General features: G+C 47.1%; 1 protein-coding gene across 4 annotated transcripts in view; it reads left to right on the plus strand.

The window, feature by feature from the left end:
• The window catches only part of RBM19 (RNA binding motif protein 19), a 177,309-nt gene that overhangs the window by 11,233 nt on the left and 141,522 nt on the right, over positions 1-24,554 (plus strand). For all 4 annotated transcript variants that reach the window (XM_007489996.3, XM_007489999.3, XM_007489997.3 and 1 more), the window contains exons 8-16: positions 707-785; positions 1,288-1,359; positions 1,788-1,991; positions 4,469-4,599; positions 8,681-8,799; positions 11,052-11,148; positions 12,966-13,076; positions 16,662-16,862; positions 17,674-17,794. In XM_007489996.3, coding sequence (XP_007490058.1) covers positions 707-785; positions 1,288-1,359; positions 1,788-1,991; positions 4,469-4,599; positions 8,681-8,799; positions 11,052-11,148; positions 12,966-13,076; positions 16,662-16,862; positions 17,674-17,794 — 1,135 coding nt within the window. The remainder of the gene's footprint in view (positions 1-706; positions 786-1,287; positions 1,360-1,787; positions 1,992-4,468; positions 4,600-8,680; positions 8,800-11,051; positions 11,149-12,965; positions 13,077-16,661; positions 16,863-17,673; positions 17,795-24,554) is intronic.

The following is a 24,554-nucleotide window of genomic DNA, read 5'->3' on the forward strand; positions in this document are numbered from 1 at the left end:
CCCAAATTTATAAGAGGATCCCTTTTGTTTACTGATTTTTAAAATCACAGTTTGTAAAAGTCTAACCCTTTCTCCAAAACACCCCTGAAAGATGCAGTGAGGTCAGAGGAGTTATGTGTTCTGTCTTCTGACCATTTGGAAATCAAGTCCCAGGGGCAATTAGTAGCACAGTAGATAAAATTCCAGTCCCAGAGTCGAGGTTCTGGGTTCAAATTTGGCCTCAAATACTTTCTAGCTGTGCAATCTTAGGCAAGTCATTTTAACCCCCATTTGCCTAACCCTTGTTGTAAGAGATTTTTTTTTTTTAAAGGGAAGGGTTCATGTTAAGGAGTTAAGGCCACTCAGAACTGTAATTGGAAATGAACAAATCTGCAAAAATGAATAGAAGGAATATGAGGAATGAACAAGTCTGGGTGCTGCTCTAGGGTCAGGAAAGTTTTAGCCTATCTAGACTCGAAGGGACCTGGTGGGGGGAGTGAAGGAAGAAAGGAAAGAGGTGAAGAAGGACAGACAGACCCCATTTCCAGCTATTCCAGTGGGATCCTGCTTCCCACATGTCCTTTGTCACCACATGGAATCTACAGGTTTTCATCAGCCCAGCTTTCAGAAGCTCATCTCGTAGATACTCATGTTTTCAGCTTGCCTTGATTCCTTGAATTGAAATGATCTAAAATTATTTCTAAATTTTTTTCCTTTCTCTTTCCAGCAAAATGTTAGAGAATTCCTGCTGCCTCTAAAGCCCATGGCAATCCGTATTGTAAGAAATGCTCATGGGAACAAGACAGGTAATGGCTGGGCGGCTTTGGAGTGAGGTTAGGAGCCAGAGATTGAAGATAAAACAATGAACAGGAAAAATAAAACAGGGGAAGTAGGGGGGAAAAAGAAAACAAGAAACTATCCCTTGTGCCCTGTCTATGTTTGAGTAAATCATTCAGGACAGGAGTGAACCCCCACCTTTGTCTTCACCTGCCCCAAAATGCCTTTGAAAACAGTTGGTCACCCAAGTTCTCAGTGGCCATGGGACAGGGGATCGACCCAGGAGCTCCCTGAGGCAAATTTTCTCTATCAGAAGAGGTTGGTACCTTCCCTACAGTCAGAACCACTGTGGTCTTTAGAGAGCTGACCATAGCATTGCCAGGTAAAGTGACTTACCCAGGGTCACAAAGTGCACGCGCGCGTGTGTGTGTGTGTGTGCGCGCGCGTGTATTTTGTGATTACAGGGACACAAATACATGTCCACACCATGGCCCTGAGGGGACCTCCATCATCCACTTTGTTCCCTTTCAGGTTATGTCTTTGTCGATTTCAATAGCGAAGGGGATGTGGAGAAAGCCTTGAAGCGCAACAAAGATTACATGGGTGAGGAGGGTCTGCAGCCCCTGGCCTTCAGAGCAGGGAGTGTTGGGGCTGGGAGGAGCCTTTGATCTCTCCCTGGAGATCTGGAAACTGAAGCCTAGATGTGGGGAATGTCTTGTCAGAGGCCTTGACAGCTGGGGAGTTCCTTAGAGCCAGGATGAAGGAGAGCTCAGGCCGTGGTGGAGACAGTGTCAGGTGGCAGCATGAGGCCCATTGTCCTGGCGGGGTCACCAGTGGCCCTGGGGACCCTTCGTGGGAGGGGGATGACCAGCCCTCATGTGGCCACCTCTTGGTGCTTCAGCCTCCGTACTCCCCTCTGGCTATTCGTGGTCCCCAGGGCCATATGTCCCACAAGTTTGTCCTCTGTGTCTCCAAGATGGGGAGGTGGGTCCTAGCATCCTCTCAAACTCCCTCATTTCTCTGCTCCAAAGGTGGCCGCTACATTGAGGTGTTCAGGGAGAAGGGGACCCAGGGGACCCCAACGCACCAGAAAGGCAACCAAAAGGCTTGGCAGGGCCGAGAGCTCAAGGAGGATGAGGAGGAGGAAGACCTGGCTGACTCAGGGAGGCTCTTTGTGAGGAACCTGCCTTATACCAGCACAGAGGAGGACCTTGAGAAGCTATTTGCCAAATATGGTAAGTACTTCTGGCTCAAGTTTGCACCACAAACTCTCCCTCATTTGTGGTGCCAGACCCTTGAGGACAAAAGTCTGGCTTAGGAGGTCAGCCTGTGCCTGGACTTGGCATCAGAAGACCCAGAGTTATTAGCCTTTGACTCGATTCCTTGTTAACCATGTTATCTTGGCCAAGGCATTTGTCTTTTAACCTTTACTTTCTTTTTTTTTTAATTAAAACCCTTACCTTCCATCTTGGAGTCAATACTGTGTATTGGCTCCAAGGCAGAAGAGTGGTAAGGGCTAGGCAATGGGGGTCAAGTGACTTGCCCAGGGTCACACAGCTGGGAAGTGTCTGAGGCCAGATTTGAACCTAGGACCTCCCGTCTCTAGGGCTAGCTCTCAATCCACTGAGCTACCCAGCTGCCCCCTAACCTTTACTTTCTGTCTTAATATCAGTTCTAAGACAGGCAAGGCTAGGCAATTGGGGGTAAGTGACTTGTCCAGGTTTACATAGCTAGGAAGTATGTCTGACCCTGTATTTGAACCCAGGTCCTCCCAACTCCAGCCCTGCCACCTTGCTATTCCAATAACTTGTTTCCATGTGTCTAAATTAAGGGGAAAGTATATTTTCTTGTGAGAAATGCGCTTTATAAAACTTTAAGCTATATGCCGTTGTGAGGGATCATTATTTTTCTCAGGGCCTCAGTTTGTCTATCTGCAAAATGGTGTTATCTGCATAGCTTTCCTCTCTCACAAGATAGTTTGGAGAACCAATGGCATGGAAAGAAGGCCAAAGGGTGGGTGCTCAGAAGCCCAGGGATCCTGGGATCGCAGGGTCCTCCATTGAGTGCTAGAAAGTCCTTCTGAGACCCTTGAATCCCACTCCTGCATTATCCACAGGAGGATATGGAGGCCAAGAGAAGAAGGAGTGATCTGCCTATAGTCATACAGTAAGCAAATGGCAGAGCTAAGATTAAAACCCAGTACTCTTGATTCACAAACTAGCACCCTCCCCCTTAGACCAACCCCCACTCTCCTGCTCCGCTTCCCGCTGTGGGACTTTAGATAGCTCACCTTCACTTGCCTGTTCTGATTTTCCTCATATGGGAAGTGAGGACTTTGGGTCAGCGCTTCAGAGTCGGCAGGCTGGAATGTATTTTGTACCTATATGTGTTTGATAAGTCGGAGGGCCTGGGTTCAAAATTGACCTCAGATGCTTCCTTGCCACGTGACCATGGGCTTGTCACTCAGTCCCAACTGTTAATCTTAAAACAGAAGATAAGAGTTTTACAAAGAGCCTGTGGTATGCCAGGCACCATGCTAAGAAGACCATCCCTGCTCCCAGGGAGCTCTAATAGCAGAAACAAATGCAAAGAGCTCTGGATGGACAAGCTGTAAACAGGATAAACTGGCCCTGTATGGGATTGGGAAAAGCTCTCGTAGCAGGTGTGATTTTAGCTGGGCCTTAAAGGGAATCCAGGAGAGCCAAGAGGCAGAGATGAGGAGGGAAAGCATTCTTGGCATGGGAAGCAGTTGGAGAAAATGCCCAGAGTCCAGAGATGGAGTGTCTCATACAAAGAACATCAGAATGGTAAAGTTCATCAGATTCATGAGGCTATTGTCTCTGGCCTAGATAGGGGCATGCCATGTCCTCAAATAGCTGAAGCCTGAGGAAGAAGGGGTTGACTTGTTCTACTTCACCTTCCCTAGAAGTTAGCCTGAGGAACAATGGAGGGGAAGTATAGAGAAACAAATTTAGGATAGATAGATGAAAGAAAAGTACTCCTAATGGTGATGACTGTCCCAGAATACAGCAGACTGCCCAGGCTGAGGTAGCCTCCCCCTTCCTGGACATCTTCAAGCAAAGGGTAGATGAAAGCTTGGTGGGGAGGCCAGAGAGGGGATTCCTAGTATGATCTGAGCTGGACTCCTGGACCCAAGGTGCCATTCAATGCCTGGGTTTTATGAAACTCAAAGAGCTAATATGGGACCAATGAAAGGTCCTGCTCTCCCAAGAGGTGGTTGAAGTTTCATAACGGGCCATTAAGAGAAACTTGAAATCAGTAACAGCATTTAAACAGAACACTTTCCCCATAGCTGTCCTGTGTAGTAGGTAGTACAATTATTATTATCCCCATTTTATAGATGAAGAAGCTGAGGCTCAGATTACTTGCCACACAGTGCTAGAGGCAGGATTTGTACTTGGGCCCACCAGTCTTTTTCATGGAGCTCCTATTGGGGTATACTTCATTAACCATAGAAATTAATGTTATAATAACTATGTTCTCCCATGGCCTGGGTCTTGATTTGGAAAGGGTAGCCTGCCAGACGTGGTCAGAGAAATCTTATTGGGCTGGGTAAACTGAGGCAGAGTCTGGTTTCCAGCATTCTCATAAGTTCACCAATAGCCCTCATGAGAGGCTTCCCCCAGGGCTGGCTCCTAAAACACAGGCAAGATGAATGCCCTCCAGGACCATACCACTTTTACTCTTCCAGGTCCCCTGTCTGAAGTCCATTATCCCATAGATGGTCTGACCAAGAAACCGAAGGGCTTTGCTTTCATCACCTTCATGTTCCCTGAGCATGCAGTTAAGGCCTATGCAGAAGTGGACGGACAGATCTTCCAGGTGAGCCTCTGTCTGGGGAAGTGACCCCCACAGGTGCATTGGAGAGTTAGCCAGCCAGTTCTAAGAAAGAGTTCAGCTAGTCAAATTCTCATCTTCTCTGGTCTTTTTTAGGAATTGGGCCTGTTCTTATGGGCTAAAAAGTTCCCTCAGCAAAAGTTCTACATCCTTGAAGCTCGGTTCAAAAAGTTTGCCCGTTTCAACTCACACAAACATTAGTAAGGTTCAGTGCAGAAACAGGGCATTCTCTTTCACAGGGTCTCTAAATCCTGTGCAGTGAAAGATTTATGGACCTTCATATGAAGAACTCCTGAATCTTGTGTGAACTTTGCATAGTCTCTGAGAGGCATGATCTTTTGTGCCTCTGCAGCTCCCTCAGTTTGCATTGGTTCTATATTGGTCTGTTTTTCCACCATCACTTTCTCTGTGCAAATCCCTACGGTCAGAGCTGTTGTTCTTACTGTTTTAGTATCCTTGTTCTTGTCTTTGTCAATGTCATTGTTAGTCTCTGTCATAGAATCTTTCCCCATCCCCAGTTTCTCCATCTTTGCCATAAAGTCCTGGCACATGTCTGTCATGGTTGCCATCTGTGAGAATATTTTGTCAAGTCTGGTATCCAAGTTGTTAATGTCACCCTTGCCCAAGATTACTTTAAATCCTTTTCTAATTGTTGTATTAAATTGCCAAATCATCATGACAGATCCATATACCACTGGGAGCATTGTCCACAAAGCTGTCATTTTTATTTTCACCTGCTTGCAGTATTTTCCAATATTCATGGCTGTCCCCAGGAAATCATTGAACATGGTTAAAATTGCCCCAAAAAGCAAGTAGTTACCAGTGAGTCAGTATCACTAGTACCCGGCCAGTCCAAATTATTTTTGATACATTCTGTGTCTTTCTATGCCCAACCTTTATCCAGATATTATTCAAGCCTCCCCCAAAGGAAAAAAGATGTCTGTTTGAATCTCTGTATTATAAGCCCCTTCACTGCTATGTGTTTGTTCAGAGTTCTGTGCCCAAGATGGCTGCTCCTCCCAGTCTCTCTCAACTGCCAGTTGACTGTTGATGATGGAGTCTTGTTCTTTGTCCAGCTCACTGGGGTGCCACTGTAATATAGACCAGTAAGGGAGGTTACACTCCCCTACACTGATGAATTGGAGAGAGGGAGAGAAAAAGGTTGAGAGAATGAGAGGGAAGAAGAGGTTGATCTTCCCCTCGGTGAAGACAAGCTCAGTTTCCCTAAGGGACAGAGTATGTCTCCTCAGAGAACTGGTTTGGGAGGTAGAGATTAAAGACTGGAGGAGAGGTTTTAGAGAAATGACCCACTGCTTCCCTTCTTGGTCTTAGCTGTTGTTGAGAGATAGGATAGACATTCCTCTCTCTGGATCTTCCCAGTATTCCAACTCCCACTTTCCCTTTGAGATCTGGGTTCACTCCCCAACCCTAGTCTTGAGCTAATCCTCCTCTTTGGGGAGAGGTATGATTCTCCTCAATCTTCAATCCCCTTCTTTGATGTCAGAAAGTAGGCAGACCTGATCTATACAATAACTCTTTAATGGAGAATCACTCAGGAAAGGGGAAATAGGAGGCTTGGATAAGGAAAGTAGGTGGCAGAAGTTCCTAAAAACTGGCAGATTAACCCCCCTCCAAAAAATCTTGGGGTCCAGACTTTAAGCCTTGACCCTTTTTCTGGTCAGCCACTGGTTGTCCCTATTCTTGAGCTAATCTGGTTATGCTAAAGTCAGAACAATTGGGGAGAGAGGTGGAGAAAATCCTTGGGAGAGAATTTCCTCAGTAGATGGCTTTTTCCAAAATCCAATCTACTATGTTGAGTTGAGTTGAGCAAAAGATTTCCAGGGATCGCTAGGAAGTCATTGGTTTCCAAAGGGGGAATCTCCAGCCTTTGAGACCTTCTGGACAGGCTCTCAACTGAAGGACTGGAGTTGAAGTGGCAGTTTCTGAATTCCCTTCAGCCTCTGTTCTTTCCCTGGAATTCTGGGTCTCCTCCATTCTGTCCTTCCCCCACATGTGCTGTTCTTGCTTCATTGGATCTAATTCTCTCTTTTGCCATTTCTCCTTTTACATATTCCTTCCCTCTTACACAGGCAGCCCCTGGCCTTGGGCCCATCTGGGATTGTGGCCTCTCTCTTGCCCCTCAGGCATTGCCAGGTGTTGTATCTGCTACTTCAGCTTCATTGGTCATGTCCTGCCACTTTCCTGCACTCTAAAAGTTTCCACCCTGGTCCAAGCCCTTCCTGGCTTCTCCCTGATTTCAGCCCCTCTTTCCCCTCTCCAATCCATACTGCCATACGCATACTGCCATGTTGGTTTTCCTAAACCACAGACCTGATCTTCTCCTCCCCAACTGAGGAACTTTCACTGGCTCCCTGTTCCATCTGGGACAAAGCACAGAGCCCTCACCTTAGCATTTGAAGTAACCCATAATGTAGTTCCTACTTTTCCCAGATTTATTTCCAACTATTGCCCTTCCATTGCCATCAGACTGGACATACAATTCTCCATAACTGACATCCCATCTCCCACTTCCACTCCTTCGTGTAGATGTTCCTCCCATATCTGAAATTCATCTCTCCATTCCTACACCACATATAAGTCTATGGTAGTTTTTTAGTCATTTTCGGGCAGGTCCAACTCCTTTTGACTCCATTTGGGGTTTACTTGGCAAAAATATTGGAGTAGATTGCCATTTCCTCCTCAAGGAAATGATTCAAACAGTGTTAGTGTTAAGTAACTTGCCCAGGGTTACACAGCTAGTAAGTGTCTGAGGCCGGATTTGAACTGACACCTTCCGGGCTCCACGACTGGTGCTTTATTCGGTAAACCATCCAGCTGCCCTTCAAAGCACAACCCAGGTACCTGCCCCCTCCTCCTCCAGACCTTTCCTTATCAACATCCTCATTGTTGCTTTCCCCAGTATGAGAGTCCTCTCTGTTGACTTCTCTGGCTACACATTTTATTCCCTAGAACTGATGTTCTCAAAATATATTCCAGGAATCCCTGGGGTTCCTCCAGACCCTTTCAGGGGTTCCAAGAAGTCAAAGATGTTTTGATAATACTTAGATCCTTTAAATTCTAATATGGTAAATATTAATAACTGTACCTCACACAAAGTGGGCAGCTACATGGCTCAGTGGTTAGAGCACTGGGCATAGTCAAGAAGTCCTGAGTTCAAATGTGACCTCAGATACTTATTAGCCATGTGACCCTCAGCAAGTTACTTAATCCCATTTTTCTCAGTTTCCTCATCTGTAAAATGAGCCAGAGAGGGAAATGGCAAACCACTCCAATATCTTTGCCAAGAAAATCCTATAATGAGGTCATGAGTCAGACACCATTGAACAAAGCAATCCACATAAGCAAGAGTTCTTTTAGGTCTTTAATAGTTTTTAAGAAAGGGTCCTGAGTCCCAGAAGCGAGAGAACTGCTGCCCTAGTAAAAGGTTCATAATCTGGAGGACAGAGACTTGGTTCCTTTTGGTCTTCTTGACTCTGTATCTCATCCAAAGTAGTCTTCTTTTTTTCTTTTTAATGTATATTTGAATTAAGTTGAACTAAAGCTTGCATCAGTCTCTTGAAAAGTGATGGGCAGTAATGACCTGCCAGGCCACTCCCTTTCTGTTTCCTAATATGGAAGGTCTCTTAGAAGTTGGAGACATGTGGTCCCTCACTCCTTCCATAGCAACTTAATCCAGTGATCTTCCCTGGAGAGGCCACTGGGAGATGTGGGCAGACTCGCCTTAGAAGCCTTCTCAGTGGTGACACTGGGGGCAAGACACCGCTGCTGGAGCCCATTCCCTCATTTGTACGATGGGGATGTAGTGGCGCTTCCTGGAGAATGAGCCTACCTCTCATGGGTATTGCAGCTCCCATGAGAAGATTTTTGTAAGTCAGGGGCTTTGTGCATGTTAACAGGCAATCTAAATATCTGATTGCCAGAGCATAGTCAGGACGGTCAGGATGAGGTAAAGAAGTGTGCTAAAAAACCTCCCGGTGCTCTTGGGGGCAGGGGCTAAGGCATTGGGTTCACAGAGCTCTCCCTAAACATCTCTCTTTCCCATTAGGGCCGGATGCTCCACTTGTTACCCTCCACCATCAAGAAAGAAACCAGTGAGAGCTCAGACGCAGTGTCTTCTTCCTACAAGAAGAAAAAGGCATTGAAGGACAAAGCCAACAGTACCAGGTCCTGGTCTTTACTCTGTCAGGGTTTCTGAGGGTGGTGAGGTCCCCTGGCACAGAGTGTTAGGATTAGATCCTTGAAGACATGGGTTCAAATCCTGTTTTGTTTTGTTTTTAACTAATTAACCTGAAAAAATGTTTTTCTGGTTACGATTGATGTTTTCTCCCTCCCCAGGCCCAGGGTTGACAAGCAATTCCACTGGGTTATACATAAATATATTATCACTTGTACCCATTTCCATATAAGTCATGTTCGTAAAAGAGCAATCCTTTAAAACCAAAACCCCAAATCACATGCTTATGTAAACAAATGATAAATCATGTGTTCCACAGTTCTTTCTCTAGAGGTGGATAGCATTCTTTCTCTTAAGTCCCAAAGAATTGTCCTAGACTGTTGCATTACTATTAGTAGCAGATGAGGTCCATTTTAACCCTGCTTCTCTGATCCTGTAGTACGTGACAGACAGGGAGGGAAAGCTTAGATGTGGGATGTCAGAAATATTTTAGCACTGAGAATAAAAAGATCCCTCGCTCTCCAGCTCCTGGGCTAAAAGTAGATCAAGGCAGTCAGAGCACCCTGGGCAGGGTATCAAAGGGTGATAGTTCTTCTCTTACATCCCATAGTGATGACCAGGCTATGAAGGTTCCAGCCCCCTCCCCATCCTGCCTCGATTCTCCCAGTCTCTCTTGTCTCTTATGTTGTTCATTCTTTTCAGTCATATCTGACTCTCTGTGACTCCATTTGGGGTCTCCTTGGCAAAGATACTGGTTTCTCATTTCCTTTTCCATCTCATTTTTCAGATGAGGAAACAGAGGCAAACAGAGTTAAGTTATTTGCCCAGGGTAACCCAGCTAGTAAGTGTCTAAGGCTGAATTTGAACTCAGGAAGAGAAGTCTTTCTGCCTCCAGGCCCGGTGCCCTTTCCACCTCGATACCTCACTGTTGCTTCTAGCATCTCAGGGAAATGCAGAGTCAGATGTTAACTTGCTGTTGCTGTTTGGTGCTGGAAAAGCCTGTGTTGCCATTCTGTGCCTCATTTCTCCCTTCTGTAAAATGAAGGAATTGGACTCATTGGCCTCAAAAGTCCCTTTTGCTTGTCCTTCTATAACAGTGGGTTATATATCTCCTCCTGGAGATATCCTAGGGAAGGAGGGCAACAAGGAAACATGAGAACATGGAGGTTGCTCTCCCTCGTCCATGGTGGAGGGTCAAAGCCAGCCACAGGCCACACAGCACAATCCAAATCCAGCTCTAGGCCAGACGGTGCCAGGTTGTTAACGTGGTGGATCTTTGTGATCCTTTCTCGTGTTTGGATGAATGATGCCAAAAGTGGATGCGGAGAAGCCAGGAGCATCCTGGGTGCCAGTGGAAAGGACAATCTGCCTTGGGAGGGGGAGCTTTAACTGAATGTGGTGGGAAATTCCTGGGCTTCTGACCGAGTAGTGGTTCTTAACCTGAACCTTGCCTAAAGCCACATAGGTGACAAGATTGGAACACAGGTGATTTGGTGATTTGACTACTAACAAAAGAATTATATTTTAATATATTAATAAAATGATAACTGTGAGCATATATGCAGCCATTGAAACCTTGCAGAGGCAAATCCCTCATTTTATAGGTCTGAAAACTGAGTTTGAGAGAGGTTAAGGGACTTTCCCAGCATGCCACTGCTAGTCAGTAGCCGAGGTAGTCTTTGAACTCTTGCTTTCCTGACTCCCAAGTTCAGAAAATAGCAGTTATGCTGCCATCACACAGGTGGTAACGAAGTTTAAACCCAAGTCTTGTGGTTCTAGTCAGCATTCTTTGCATTATACTAGCTGTTGGGAAGTTTTGTGATTTTTTTCCATGGTTATTCAGTTTGTTTCACAAAGGCAGGACTTGAACTCAGGTCTTCCTGACTCCAAGTTTAGCCATCTATCCACTATTTCACATTCTCTGTCCTCTCAACTCTGAATTCATTCAGATAAACATCTGCCTCAGACACTGCCTACTCCAGGCCAACTAAGTGAATCTAGACCCGTGTCTATAAGTCGCAGATTTTACAGAAAAATTAGAATTCTTGGGATGAGTTAAAATTATCCCGAGGTTGCATGAGGAGGGGTTGCTGGTGTTCCTGGAGGTGGTTTCCCCTCATTCAGCCTTCATAGGCTCTTCCCTCAAAAGGAAGAATGCTTATGTTCTTCCCCTGGTGGTTCTGCTTTCTTAACTATCTTCCAGTTGACATGTGATTTCCTTCTCACCCTTCCATCTCCTCAGCTCTCACAACTGGAATACGCTCTTCATGGGTACTAATGCCGTGGCTGACGCTGTTGCACAGAAGTACAATGCCACAAAGAGCCAAGTGTTTGACCATGTGAGTGAGAATCCTGCAGGATGAGCACCAGCCGTGTAGGCCAGAGCCCCAGGGCTCCGCACGACCTCTGGGGAAGGGAATTGGCGAGGACTGGCCCAGGGTACAGAAGCTAGTCATGGTCACGATTTGTACCCTTGAAACAGATAATTCTGTAGTGGTCCTTGTGAACCAAACATCAGACCTAGGTGTTATTAAGGCCAAAACGACATTTTTTGCTGGTCTGTGTAAGGGATAAAAATCAAAGGGTTGAACTGCCCTGGCGTTACTCCAACAGGGCTCCAGAAGTCCCAGCCAGAGGACCAAGGGGTCAGTTAAACAAGGGTTTTAGCCACAAGGCCTCCTCCAAGATGAGGGGCCCCTGCAGAGGCTAGTATCTCTCAGAAAAAGCCAGGAAAGGAAGTCAGTCTTTTTCACTCACCCATGTGGTAGTTATAAGGGAAAAATCCAAGAGCTGTCCAAGGTCCCAAGCTGGAGCTCCTTCAAGATCAAGTTGAAGGCAAAAAACCTCACAGGAAGTTTTTGTCACTTTTAAAGACCCTCCTTTCGTCACTTCCTGTGCCTTCCTTCCAGCTTTGTTTAGCTGTAATTAGGACTTTGCTTAGGACTGCCCAGGGGGTGGTCAGTTGATTCTGATTCATCACCCACTATAGCACAAGTGAGTCACAGACCTCCCCATACTTAAGGATAAGTGGAGTGTATATATTTCAGGTGTTTAAATCTAAATATGGGCAGGGGAGAGTTAATCCCATCTTCACACCTGTATTGCTTCTAAGGCAGAAGAATGGTAAGGGCTAGGCAATGGGGATTAAATAACTTGCCCAGGATTCATAGCTAGGAAGTATCTGGGGTCATATTTGAACCCAGGGCTTCAGTTCTCCAGGCTTGATACTTTATCTACTGAACCACCCATCAGCTCCTACTTCATTGTATTTTTTTAAAACCACTTTTGTGGCTCCACATTTATATTCCTCCTTATTCAGTGAGCCATCTCTTATAACAAGGACATTTTCACTTTTTAAATTAATTAATTAATTTTTTTTGAGCCCTTACATTCTGTCTGGGAATCAATACTGTGTATTGGTTCCAAGGCAGAAGAGTGGTAAGGGCTAGGCAATGGGGGTCAAGTGACTTGCCCAGGGTCACAGAGCTAGGAAGTGGCTGAGGCCAAATTTGAACCCAGGACCTCCCATCTCTAGGCCTGGCTCTCTATCCGCTGTGCTACCCAGCTGCCTCCAACAAGGACATTTTTTAAAAAAAGGAAGAGGAAGAAAAAACATGGTTGTATAGAGAGCCAGATCTGGAGATAGGAAGTTTTAGGTACAAATGTGGCCCCAGACATTTCCCCAGCTATGTGACCCTGGACAAGTCATTTAACCCCTTTTGCCTAGCCCTTGTTGCCCTCCACTCATAGAGTGTTATTAGGCCAGACAATAAGAGTTTGGGGGGAGAGAGGGAAGAAAATGAAAGAGAAGCAGCAACAGTTCAGTGGTTTCAGAAGTCAAGCACATCTGACAATTGATGTGATATTCCACATCCATGGGCAGTCCCCACCTCTACTTGGGAGTTCTTCTCTGGGGCCAAACTTGGTCATGAGCATTGTCCAGCTCAGCCCCTCCGTTTCCAGTTGAGGAAATCAAAGTCCAGAAAAAGTCATGATTTGGTCACACAGGTAGGAAGTAGCAGAACCAAGATTTGAAACTCCAGATCCATTGATTCTCCAGTAAAGAGCCCAGATTGTTCCAGGGATGGCCGTGTAGGATTTTTGTCTGACTGGTTTTATGCCCTTTGTGATGTTCATCCTGTCTTCCCCTCTCCAGGAGACCAAAGGCAGTGTGGCTGTGCGGGTGGCCCTGGGGGAGACCGAGCTGGTCCAAGAAGTTCGTCACTTCCTGATCAAGAATGGTGTCAGCCTGGATTCCTTTAGCCAGGTAAGCTGGCATCTGGTGTACCCTGGACTTTTGGACCCTAGACAAGCGGTGTCAAACCCAGATAAAAACAAGGATCCCTGCCGCCCCTGAGCAGCTCAGGAAACCACAGCAAGGCCAGATTATCTGTGCCTGCGTGTAGTTTGATTTATTCGGGTAAATATTCTCCAGTAATATTTTAGCCAGGTTCAGGCCACACTCAGGGCTGGTTTGGGCCCAACTTTGGTGCCTCTGCTCATGATAACCTGATTTAGTGATTAGAATTGGAGGAAGAACAGAGTTGCTGCAATTGGTCCAAGGATTCGACACGGCTGAAGCTACCTTAAGATCCCAAGATGCTCCACCTGGCCTCAGATAGTCCCCGCCAGCCCCAGGCTCCAGGCAGAGGAGGTGGGGGGGGGGGGAGAAGGGAGGGCAATGGTTGCCCCTGAAATACCCCCCAACTGTCCCTTTGGGCATCCTTCCTTGTTATAAATGTCTAAAATTTCTGAGTCCTTGTTCCTCTCTTCCTAGAAACTGCCTTTCTTCTCAAAAGCCCAAGATGGTGCTGGATTTTCTGACCAATGTATCACTCTGTTGACTTACTTTGAGCTTGCAGTCCAGTGACACCCTCAGATCCTTTTCAGAACCACTGCTTTCTTTCCATACCTCTGCTGTCTGTTTTTGTCACTCACTTCCATTCAGTTGGTCCATAGACTGGGCTAATGACAAGATTTCTTCAGTTTCTCCTTTCTTGGACCATCACCCAAATGCTCTCCATGATGCGTCCCTGCTCAGTTGCTTGTTTGTTTTGTTTTTAAAATCCTGCTTTTCTGTCTTAGAATCAGTACTATGTATTGCTTCCAGGTAGAAGAGTAATAAGGGCTAGGAGATGGGGGTTAAATGACTTGCCCAGGGTCACACAGCTAGGAATTATCTGCAGCTAGATTTGAACCCAAAACCTCCTGTCTGTGGGTAAGGCTCTCAATCCACTGAGGCATCTAGCTGACCCTTTGTTTTTATTCTTTAACATCACATTTATTTGTTTCTTTCATTAAAGTTCCCAGATATACCCCTCCCTCTCTGCACTAAAGAAGGCATCATTTGAACAAAAAAATGTATATATGAATTATGTCTTGCTAATTTCTATTAGTTCTTTCTCTGGAGGTGGACATTATTCTTTAAACAGTATTTCTGTAACTGTATATAATGTTCTCTTGGTTCTCATTTTGACCTTCATAATTTCATGTGGGTCTTTCCATATTTTTTTAAATTAATCTGTTCTTTATTATGGCTCAGAAATATTCCATCACAATCATATGCCACAATTTGTTTAGCCATTCCCCAATTGATGGACATCCCTTCAATTTCTAGTTCTTTGCCACCACAAAGAAAGCTGCTATCAATATTTTGGAACATATAAATTCTTTTCCTCTCTCAGTGATTTCCTTGGGAAACAGACCCAACAGTAGTATTACTGGGTCTAATGAGAGAAACAGTTTTATAAAACTTTGGGCATTTTATAAATACTATGGGCCTAATTACAAATTATTCTCCAAAATAGTCGAATCAGTTTGCAGCTCCACCAACAGGGTATCAGTTTCCCCATTTTTTCACATTCTCCTCAACATTTGTCATTTTGCCCTTTTATCCTTTTAGCCAATCTGATAGGTGTGAAAGATAATATCTCAGAGTGGTTTGCACTTTAATAATTTATAGCATTTTTCCCCCATTTTAATATTTAATGCTCTTAACCCTGTCTTTTACCTGTCCTGGTTCTTCTGGAAAAAAATGTATCTCCATAACCAACTTTTATCCCACCACATCTCAGTGATACCTGAGTCAAATTTGTCCCCTTGTGTTAGGCCCTCTACTTCCTCACAATTTCTGCCTGAACCCTGGGCGTGAATACACCAGTACTTACAGGAGACCATGGATTCCACAACATAGGTTTATTCTTTGAGGTTACCGGCTATTTTTCTTCTCTCATCTTCCTGCTTACTCTGTCATGTCCAACTTGAGGAATATAAAGAAGCAGTCTTCTTCCTCCCCCATTTTTTCTAGTTTAAAAGCCCTCTTGATTTGATTGACAAGACACACCCAACAAACACATTCCTCCTAGCCTTTGTTACAGGCACTCTATCTCAGGCCAGGAATCTGTACAATCTCCATTGTAAAGTATGATCCAGAAATCCAAACCCCAGACAGCACCTTCTTAGCCAGCTATTCACTCCCCAAATTAATTTTTCTCCCTCATATTCCTTGCCTTCATTGGACTAAAATGAGAAAAACACAGTCCTTGCCTAATCATTTTCAGTTTCTTCCCCAAGACTTCATAATTATTGGTCACATTTTTAGGTTCCCTCTGGCTGTGTCCTTTGTGCCCACGTGAATCACCAAAAAATGAACAGTTATCCTTTTAAAAAAATGCATTTACCATCTGTCTTAGAATCAATACTAAATATTTGTTCCAAGGCAGAAGAGCAGGAAGGGCTCAACAATTGGAGTTAAGTGGTCACTCAGCTAGGAAGCATCTATGGCTGGATTTGAACCCAGGACCCCCCACCCACCCTCATCTCCAGGCCTGGCTCTCAATCCTCTGTGGCTGCCCCTTCCCTACTGCTTTTTTCCTGGTCCTTCTTAAGTCTACTTTTTCAAGTTGTACTTTTTAATCCTCCTTGTTTTGTTCTTAATCCTCCTTTATCCATTTATTTCTTCCTTTATTATCTTTGATCTCTTATAACCCAGAAGTGGGATCTGGGACAGTCTGGGCCTGCAAATTGTTCTCTTTCACGTTTTCTTTAATTTTTTCTCCTCCAGTTCAACATCTGACCTACTTTATCCTTCCAAACTCCTATGCTGACCTAGTTCACTCCTGCAGCCCCCTCATTTTATGGGTGACAAAATGAATGCCTACAAAATATAAGGGACTTGCCCAAGGACACACAGGCTGCAAGCATCTGAGGCAGGATCTGAACCCAGGGTCCCTGCCTTCAGGACTCTTTCCACTATATCATGTTGTTTTCCAGTGTCTGGACATGATATATTAGAGATTAAAAGTGTAATAAGAGTAGCTCACATTCATGTGGTGCTTACCGTGTGCCAGGCACTGTGCTAACTGCTTTATAGTGACCTCCTCTGATCCTCATAGCCAACCCTGAGAGACAGGTGCTCTTACTCTTCCTGTATCACAACAGGGAAAATGAAGTAAAGAGATCAAGTGACTTGTGTAGTCACATAGCCAGTAACTATCAGAGGCAGAATTTGAACTCAGGTCTTCCTAACCCCAAGCCTGGTAATCTTGCCTATACCTCCTCACTGCCTCTGGAGCAGGAGGGTCAGAGCCTGGAGGGGCTTAGAGAAGGGGGTCAGCACTTGAGGGGGGGCTTCCTCCGGGCCCCTTTCCCCACCACTCAGCAGCCCTCTATTAGCCTGGAGTGTCCTTCCACACAGCCTTCTCAGGAGACCTCTGCACGGGCCCACTGCCCTGGCTGTCTGCAAGACCTTGTCTGGGGGTTTCCAGGGCTTGGCCGGGGGTGGGGGGCCTCAAGTCTCAGCCTGCACCTGCCCCCTGGCGACCCCGTTAACCTCTCCGTCCCCGTCCTCCAGGCTGCGGGCGAGAGGAGCCGGTCAGTGATCTTAGTGAAGAACCTGCCGTCAGGGACGAGGCCCTCCGAGCTACAAGAGCTCTTCGGCCGCTTCGGCAGCCTGGGCCGGGTGCTGCTGCCCGAGGGAGGCATCACAGCGATCGTGGAGTATCTGGAGCCTCTGGAAGCCCGAAGAGGCTTCACCAGCCTGGCCTATTCCAAGGTAAGGGCTCCACCCCGCCCAGAGAGCCGGCCCAAGGAGGACGGTGCCCAAGAGAGCACCAGGGGCCTTGTCCAGGGTCACTCAGCCGGAAGCATCTGAGGCTATAACCTCGGACCTCCCTCCTCCAAGCCAGGCTCCATCTCCTGAGCCGCCCCCTGCCCCCACAGAGCGTAAGGTTGGCCCAGCCTACACGGCCTCATGTGGGCACGGTTCACCCAGGGACCTAGAGGCTGTCATGCCTCTCATTCTACCGGTGGGGAAGCTGAGGCTCAGAGGCAAGTCGTTTGCCCAGAGTCCCAGAGCCGGGGTGAGGGAGGGAGGTCAGAGGAAGGATTTGAACCCAGGACTGTCTGATCCCCACATCAGGCCCATGTAGCACACTGTATGCCCAGGTGCTGTAGTGGGGATGACGGCAGGTGCCCCGGACATCTTTACACTAGCTCAACCCTAACACCTCCCGCAGGAGAGAGCCCTAAGGAGAAGGTCCTCAGGGCAGAGAACCAGGCCCAGAGCCGGAGCCAGGAGGTTCTAGATTCAAACGTGGCCTCAATCCCTTCCTTGCTGTATGACCCTGAGCAAGTCACTGGACCCCCTCCCCTCCCCCCCAAAGTCTAGCCCTGACCACTCCTCTGCCTTGGAGTCAGAAGTCAGGGCTAAAAACCTTAAAAGAAGAGGAAGAGTCTTCCCTCCTGCATCCCACGGCCCTGCTGGGCTCTGGGTCCCTGGCCGCAGCCTCCACTCAGTTCTGGACTCTACACTGACCACCCACTCGCCTCGCTCCTTCCCAGCATCCGCCTGTCTCTCCTTACAGTTCCATGATGTTCCCCTGTATCTGGAATGGGCACCTATCGGGGTTTTCTCCAGCCACCCCTCCCCGAAGAAGGAACAAGGAGATGAGCCTGGAGGGAAGGAGGCCACTCAGAGTGAGGCTGGTAAGAATGGGGTCCTCGAGCGCTCCCTGAGCTCCAGCCTGGCATAAAGGTCCCCAAGTCACTCATTCACATTCCGTCTCCTTCCCCCTCCCAGGCTCCAATTCTGGGATCCCGCTCAGACCCGGAATGACCCCAGTGAGTCAGGGAGCCTCCAGGCCCTCAGAGTCATTTATCCCATCACCGACAGGCCACAGCCTGCACAGGCTTAGGGGGCCCTGACTGAGGCCACACACCTGCCCCAAAGTAGAAGGCGCTGGGTTGGGCACCGGGCTGTCTCCTGCTGGTGTCAGTCTCCTCCGAGCAGCGGTTGGGTTCGATGCCTCTGAGGCCATTTCCTGCTCCGGACCTACCGTCCTGTGACTAACAGTCACCGCATTTTGTCTTGGTTTTTAAACCCCTTCTGTCCTAGAATCTACACTGTGTATTGGCTCCAAGGCAGAAGAGCAGTAAGGGCTAGGCAATGGGGGTCAAGTGACTTGCCCAGGGTCACACAGCTGGGAAGGGTCTGAGGCCAGATTTGAACCCTGGACCTCCCCTCTCCAGGCCTGGCTCTGTCTATCCATGGAGCCACCTGCCTGCCCCCAAACAGTCCCTGTTTTTAAAGAACTTACACTGTATAGGGAGGCACAAGTCTACTCAGGGTGTGAAAGCTGGCTTGGCCCCTGCTATATGAGAGGCTGTGTGTGAGAGGACATCAGATTCTGGTCTCCTGCAAGAGAGTGAAAGTCAGAGATGTCCTGAGGTTGTGAGTGGCGGGAACTTGAGGCTTGCACCCTTCCCCCTCCCAGGAAGAGGGTGGGACTGACTGTGAGACATGGAGTGTCCAGTGAACAGATCCCCTGAGGTCCCCCCGCCACTGGGGCCAGCCTCAACTCAGAGCTGAGGAGGTGGAAGAAGAGGCAGGACTGAGACATCCCTCCTCCAAGCTATGCTCACTTGTGTGAGCCTGTGTGTGTGTGACTGTGGGCGCCTGTGTGTGTGGCTATGTGTGTGACTGGGTGTATGACTGTGTGTGTGACTGTGTGTATGTGTGTAACTGTGTGCATGACTGCATGTGTGACTGTACAGCTATGTGTGTGACTTGGTATGTAACTGTGCATGACTGTGTGGCTGGGTGTGATTGTGACTGTGTGCATGATTGTGTGACTGTGTGAGCCTGTGTGTACGTGACTGTGTGAGCCTGTGTGTGGGTGTGACTGTGTGACTGTACATGACTGTGTGCATGATTGTGTGACTGTGTGAGCCTGTGTGTGCGTGACTGTGTGAGCCTATGTGTGTTTGATTATGTGTGTGACTGTGTGCATGATTGTATGTGACTGTGAGCCTCTCTGTGGGTGTGACTGTGTGACTGTACATGACTGTGTGCATGATTGTATGTGACTGTGTAAGCCTATGTGTGGGTGTGGCTGTGTGGCTGTACATGACCATGTGCATGATTGTGTGTGACTGCGTGGCTATGTAAGCCTATGTGTGTGTGGCTGTGTTCATGACCACATGACTGTGTGCAGCTATGTGTGTGACTGTATGACTGGGTGCGTGACTGTTTAGCTGTGTGCTTGTTTATGTATGACTGTGTTGATGACTATGTGCATGATTGTATGTGTGACTATGTGCGGCTGTGTGTGATTATTTGCATGATTGTGTGACTGAGCCTGTGTGTGCATGATTATGTGTGACTGTGAGCCTCTGTGTGGGTATGACTGTGTGACTGTACATGATTGTGTGTGGCTATGCATGGCTGTGACTGCATGACTATGTGTGTGACTTTGTACATGGGACTGTGTGTGGCTATATGTGTATCTGTGTGACTGTGTGTGTATCTGTGTGACTGTGTATAGCTGTGTATCTGTGTGTACATGACTATGTATGTGTGACTGTGTGACCCAGCATATATGCATGTGTGTGTATATGTTGGTGACTCTGAGTGTATGTATTTTCCTTTCCCCAAAGGGCCAGGAATATGTTTTTCTTTAATCCTCATGATGGGGCCGAGTGCGAGTGGCTCTTTGAACAATTGGGGGGCAGGGTAAGACGGGCTGATCTCGTGGATTGCGGGTCACAAAGCGGTGTGTGTCTGTGTTAATTTCAAGGCCCAGTGCGTCCCTTGTGCGGGTGAATTCCCACAGCTCTGATCTCAAGGACACGGTCTTTCTTCTACGTGTATAGCCTTCTCCCCCGCAGCCCCTCCACTTTCTGCCCTTCTTTCCCTACCCCCGGCTTTTTATTATCTCCTCCTGCCAATGAGGGGCCCAACATGCTGGTTCTGCGAGGAAGGGTGAAGGCCAAGGAGGTCTCGCCTCCATCCCCATGGCCCCCAGTCTTCCCACAAGCCAAAAGGGAGTGTATTTTGCTGGTGGATGGTGGGTGTATGCAGGATTATTTTTTTAATTATTTTTTTCCCCTCCTCTGAAAAGCTCTCCTGTTCTGTGCATCAGTCCTGGGGGAGGGGGACAGCTTGTTTTATCTCCCCATAACTGAGACCCTCACCTCCAGATAAAGGGCTCAGAGTTGGGGGAGGTCGTGGAAAGCTGCTTGCAACTGATAACGGTCTTTTCTGTCAGCCCTGGGCACAGAGCGCCGGGGAGGCGGCAGTAAATTCCTCAGTCTGATTACAATACCACCCCATGTGGCTGTGCGTGACCGCATTTCATTGTGCTAACTACAGATGGAGGCATATTTTCCAGGGTCTCCCGAACCTCCCCCTCCCCTGCCTTTCTCACACATACACACACATCCTCTTTAAATCTTCCTTCTGCCTGGTTTTCTTCTTTCTGGTACATGATGAATTTGCTGGCAAAAGGTTTGTGACTTGAAAACTTTAAAAAAAATTTTTTCTGCTACTTTACCCAGGGTAATTGCCCCCCACACACACACACTTCCCTCCATCCTCCCTCCTACTTTGGCTGGGAACAGGCTGCTTTGAAAATTGTCTTTCCTTGCATTCTCCAAGCTCCTCAGTCTCCTTCATTCACTAGTTCCAGAGGCACTGGCCTGATCTTCTTGCTTCTGGGACTGTGGCTTCTTTCAGAGATTAGCTCTTTAGGTATAATCCAGGCAACGGTTCTTTTTGACCCACCAAGGTAATTCCTAAGTTGGGCATCTCTGCCCTTCCCACCAGCATGCAGCAAGGGACTCTTATTCAGGAAGGAAATTGGGAGAGATCTGTGGGAAGCACCTTGGCTCTTCCCATTGGGTTTTCCCTATCCTTGGCACAGGAGGCAGTGAGGTGCAGGGAAACAAGTGCTAGATTTGGAGACATAGAACCTGGATTCAAATCCCAGCATTTCCCCTTGCTGAAATGACCCTAGGAAAGTCCCATCTTTAGGCCCCATTCTCTTCATCCATGAAACAACAAGGCTGGACTACATGGCCCTTCAGGTCCCTGGTTGCTCTGAGTCTATGATCCACTGACGAGGAGCGATGTGACAACTTCTCAAAGCCTTTCTAGATCCAAAGCCTATGTTCCTTTGATCAATGAGTTCAAGCGTCTTCATTCCCAATTCCCCATCCCCAAGGAGGCCTTGATTCCTTTAGCATGTCTTCTATGCTGCCTACCATCATGATTCTTAGAGATCAAGCATTAGAACAGTAGTAGAGTTCTGGGGCTCAGCAATAGATGATTTAGAGCCAGAGGAGCCCCTAGAGGTCATCTAGTCTAAACCCCTCCTTTTACAGATAAGGAAAGTGAACCGTGGAGAAGATTTGGCCAAGGTCTCACAGCTTATAAGTGGTAGAGTCTGCATTCAACCCAGATCCTTTGATGGACCTCCTCCCACTCCCCTTGCCTCCTTCCAGGACTTCCTTCCAGCACTGCTTTTCCATTCATCTCATTCCTTTGTTCTTTCTCTTCCTCTCCCTGGAAGGAGCTGAGCTTGGGAATATCTGATCAGAAGCGCCTCTTGTTTCTGGTGAGCCAAGCCTTTGGCAAGTTGTGGTGGACATTTTGACCAAAGTCAGCATGTTGTAGAGATAGAAAGGTGTTTGACGCCTTCAAGATCATCTAGTTAAAGACTTTCAGGGTTGGAGAGGACATTGGTAGCCACTTGGTCCAGCTCCCTACCTCAGCAGGTATCTGCAGCATCCCTAAAAAAAAAGGGTTCATTCAAAGGGCCCCAGTGTGGGGAAACCCACTCTTCAGTATCCTGTGAATTCATTGTTTCAACCTGGAGGTGGGGTGCATTCCCCAAACTAACCCTGATTACCCATTCACCTTTATTTTATGGTCGAGGAAATGCCCAGCTTGAGGCTCTGATGTGATGGCTCTCTTCCAACTTGAGGTCTTCTACAGGAGACTTGACACTCCCGCTGGACAGAGTGGGCCATGGAGTCCTGGCCATGCTAGGAACAAGCCAGATTTCTGACTTGTGTTAATTGTGTTCTAGGAGGGTTGTGCTGTCTCTGCTTTAAACCCAAATGTCACGCTAAGGGCAGTGCTAAGAAGTAGTTCCCTTGGGGAGGAGCGAGGCAGTGCTCTTTGGTAGTGTTGGGTGCTTGGATGAAGTGAGGACACGGCAAGGACTTTTCAGCCAATTTACTTATTGAGTCTTCTGCCTATAGCCCTCGTTCTCATACTTGTAGAGATCATGGGACTCCTCTGGACATGTTCATATACTTCATACACTTTTAGACCTAGAACTATAAGGGACCCCAGAGTCCACCTAGACCAAACCTCCCATTTTACAGATTAGAAAACAGGCCCAGAAAGATGATAAAGTAGCTTTGTCATGGTCATACATCATCAGAGACAGGATTTGAACTCAGGTCCTCTGACTAAAAAGCCAGCAGGTTTCTCCATTGGATCCCATTGGTCTTCTTCCTCCGTCCTAGAACACCTACTACTGCCCCTATTTTGGTGTGTGGGGGGGGGGGGCATCTTGCTTTTCTGGGTTTCATTCTTTCTACCTATAAATTGGGCTCAGCCTTACCAAGCATGGTTGCCATGAGGACCTCCTCCTCTTTCACTCCTTGATTTTTCTATTTAGAAATCTCTGAGTCCATGGTGAGCCTGATCACTGATACAAATATGCAGTCCCTGAGGTTTTTCACTGCTGCTTACAATTGTTAAGATCCTAGAGACTGCCCCTCCCCTGAAGAGATTTCACAAGCAGGAAAGTGATTTTCACATTTTATCAGCGTCCCTCATTATGGTGTAGGGGTGACCCTGGGCTCCCCAAGGCTTGGCCCCCTGGAACCCTTGCCCTGTTCCCAAACTCTAGAAGGGCTAATTAAGCTGGAAAGACTTGGCGTACAAGGCTGTGGTAATGGACCAACCTGACACACTCATCTTGAGTCTGGCCAGAGTAATGAACCTGGCCCCTAAGGTAGGGAAACCTTGAACCTTGCAAGAGAGGAAGCAGTGCTTCTGGTTTTATTATTTAGAGAACCCCAGATAGTGTGGTGCAGGGCCTAAAGATCCGAGCCTGGAGTCAAAAAGGCTTGGGTTTCTGTCTATCCCACATCATCTATGGGGCATGGCACTTAACCTCTCTCTGGGAGCCTCAGTTTCCTCATCTACAAAATGGGGATGATGAAACGTGAATTATTTATTATGTACTAAGCTTTGGGGTATTCGGGTACCTCAGGGAACAGAATGCTGGGCCTAGAGTCAGGAGGCCTCTCATCTTCTGAGTTCCAATCCAGCCTCAGACACTTCCTAGCTGGGTGACCCTGAGCAGGTCACTTAACCCTGCCCACCTCAGTTTCCTCATCTGTCAAATGAGCCGGAGAGGGAAATGGCAAACCTCTCTAGGATCTTTGCCAAGAAGACCCCATATGGGGTCACAGAGAGTCAGACACAACTGAAATGACTGGAAAACAATATAAAGGTCACATCTAATCTTTTTCATCACTTCATCTCCTGCCTCAATAACTCCTGTCTCTCTGACCACCAACCTGACATTATCATACATAGAGCACTTTATAGGCCTTAAAACACCAGAAAAACGTGAGCTATTATTCTTCCATCTGATTTCATTGTAGGTTTCTGCTGCCTTGAGTAACTTGTTTTAAAATCACTTAAGACAGTTATGAATTCTCATTCCTTTTTTCTACATTTGGATTCCTACTATAAATGGCTTTGCTGGAGAACCCCTTATGGGGCAAACTCTGTGGGACTGGGGTGGGTGGGTGGGGGTCAGAGAGAGAAGCTTTTATGGGAAAAATGCAGATTTTCTCTCCCCCCGCCCCCCTCCCTGTGTGTAAATATATATGTATTTATACCTTTGAGGCAGAGAGATGGAAGGCTGTGTGCTCAGCTGATATTAAGGAGACAGCATTATCACTGTTACAATTTCCAGTAAAGGATAAAAGGGATGTTTCATGACTAAGCCCTTGAAGATTAATTAGGACTTGGATGTATTAAGTTTGTTTTTTAAAGGACGGATGGGGGTAGGGGGTGCTCTTCAAGAGAGAATTCAGTTGGCTTGAACCCCCCCAAGAAGCCCCTTTCATTCTTATCAAGGTTTAAAATGGCATTCCTAAAGGTGTGTGCAGGAGCCAGGGCATCTTCCTCATCATCTCTGGGATGGCATTGCCTGACATCCCTTAAGGTTAAACTAGGACAGGCCTGGGGACCTGAGAAACATCTTTCCCCTTATCTTGTTGGACCTGGCCTCTACTAGTGCCCCTGAACTGTGGCCATTTGGAGTCTAAAGAAGAGGAAACACACTTAGCTGTCCAGAAACAATCCCAGAACACATATGACTTGGTAACTGCTCCTAACTATGTTTTCTGCAGTTACTGGGGCCTTCCTGCCTCTACA

The sequence above is a fragment of the Monodelphis domestica genome, chromosome 3 (genome assembly GCF_027887165.1).
Source record: "Monodelphis domestica isolate mMonDom1 chromosome 3, mMonDom1.pri, whole genome shotgun sequence".
In the NCBI taxonomy this organism is placed as follows: domain Eukaryota; kingdom Metazoa; phylum Chordata; class Mammalia; order Didelphimorphia; family Didelphidae; genus Monodelphis; species Monodelphis domestica.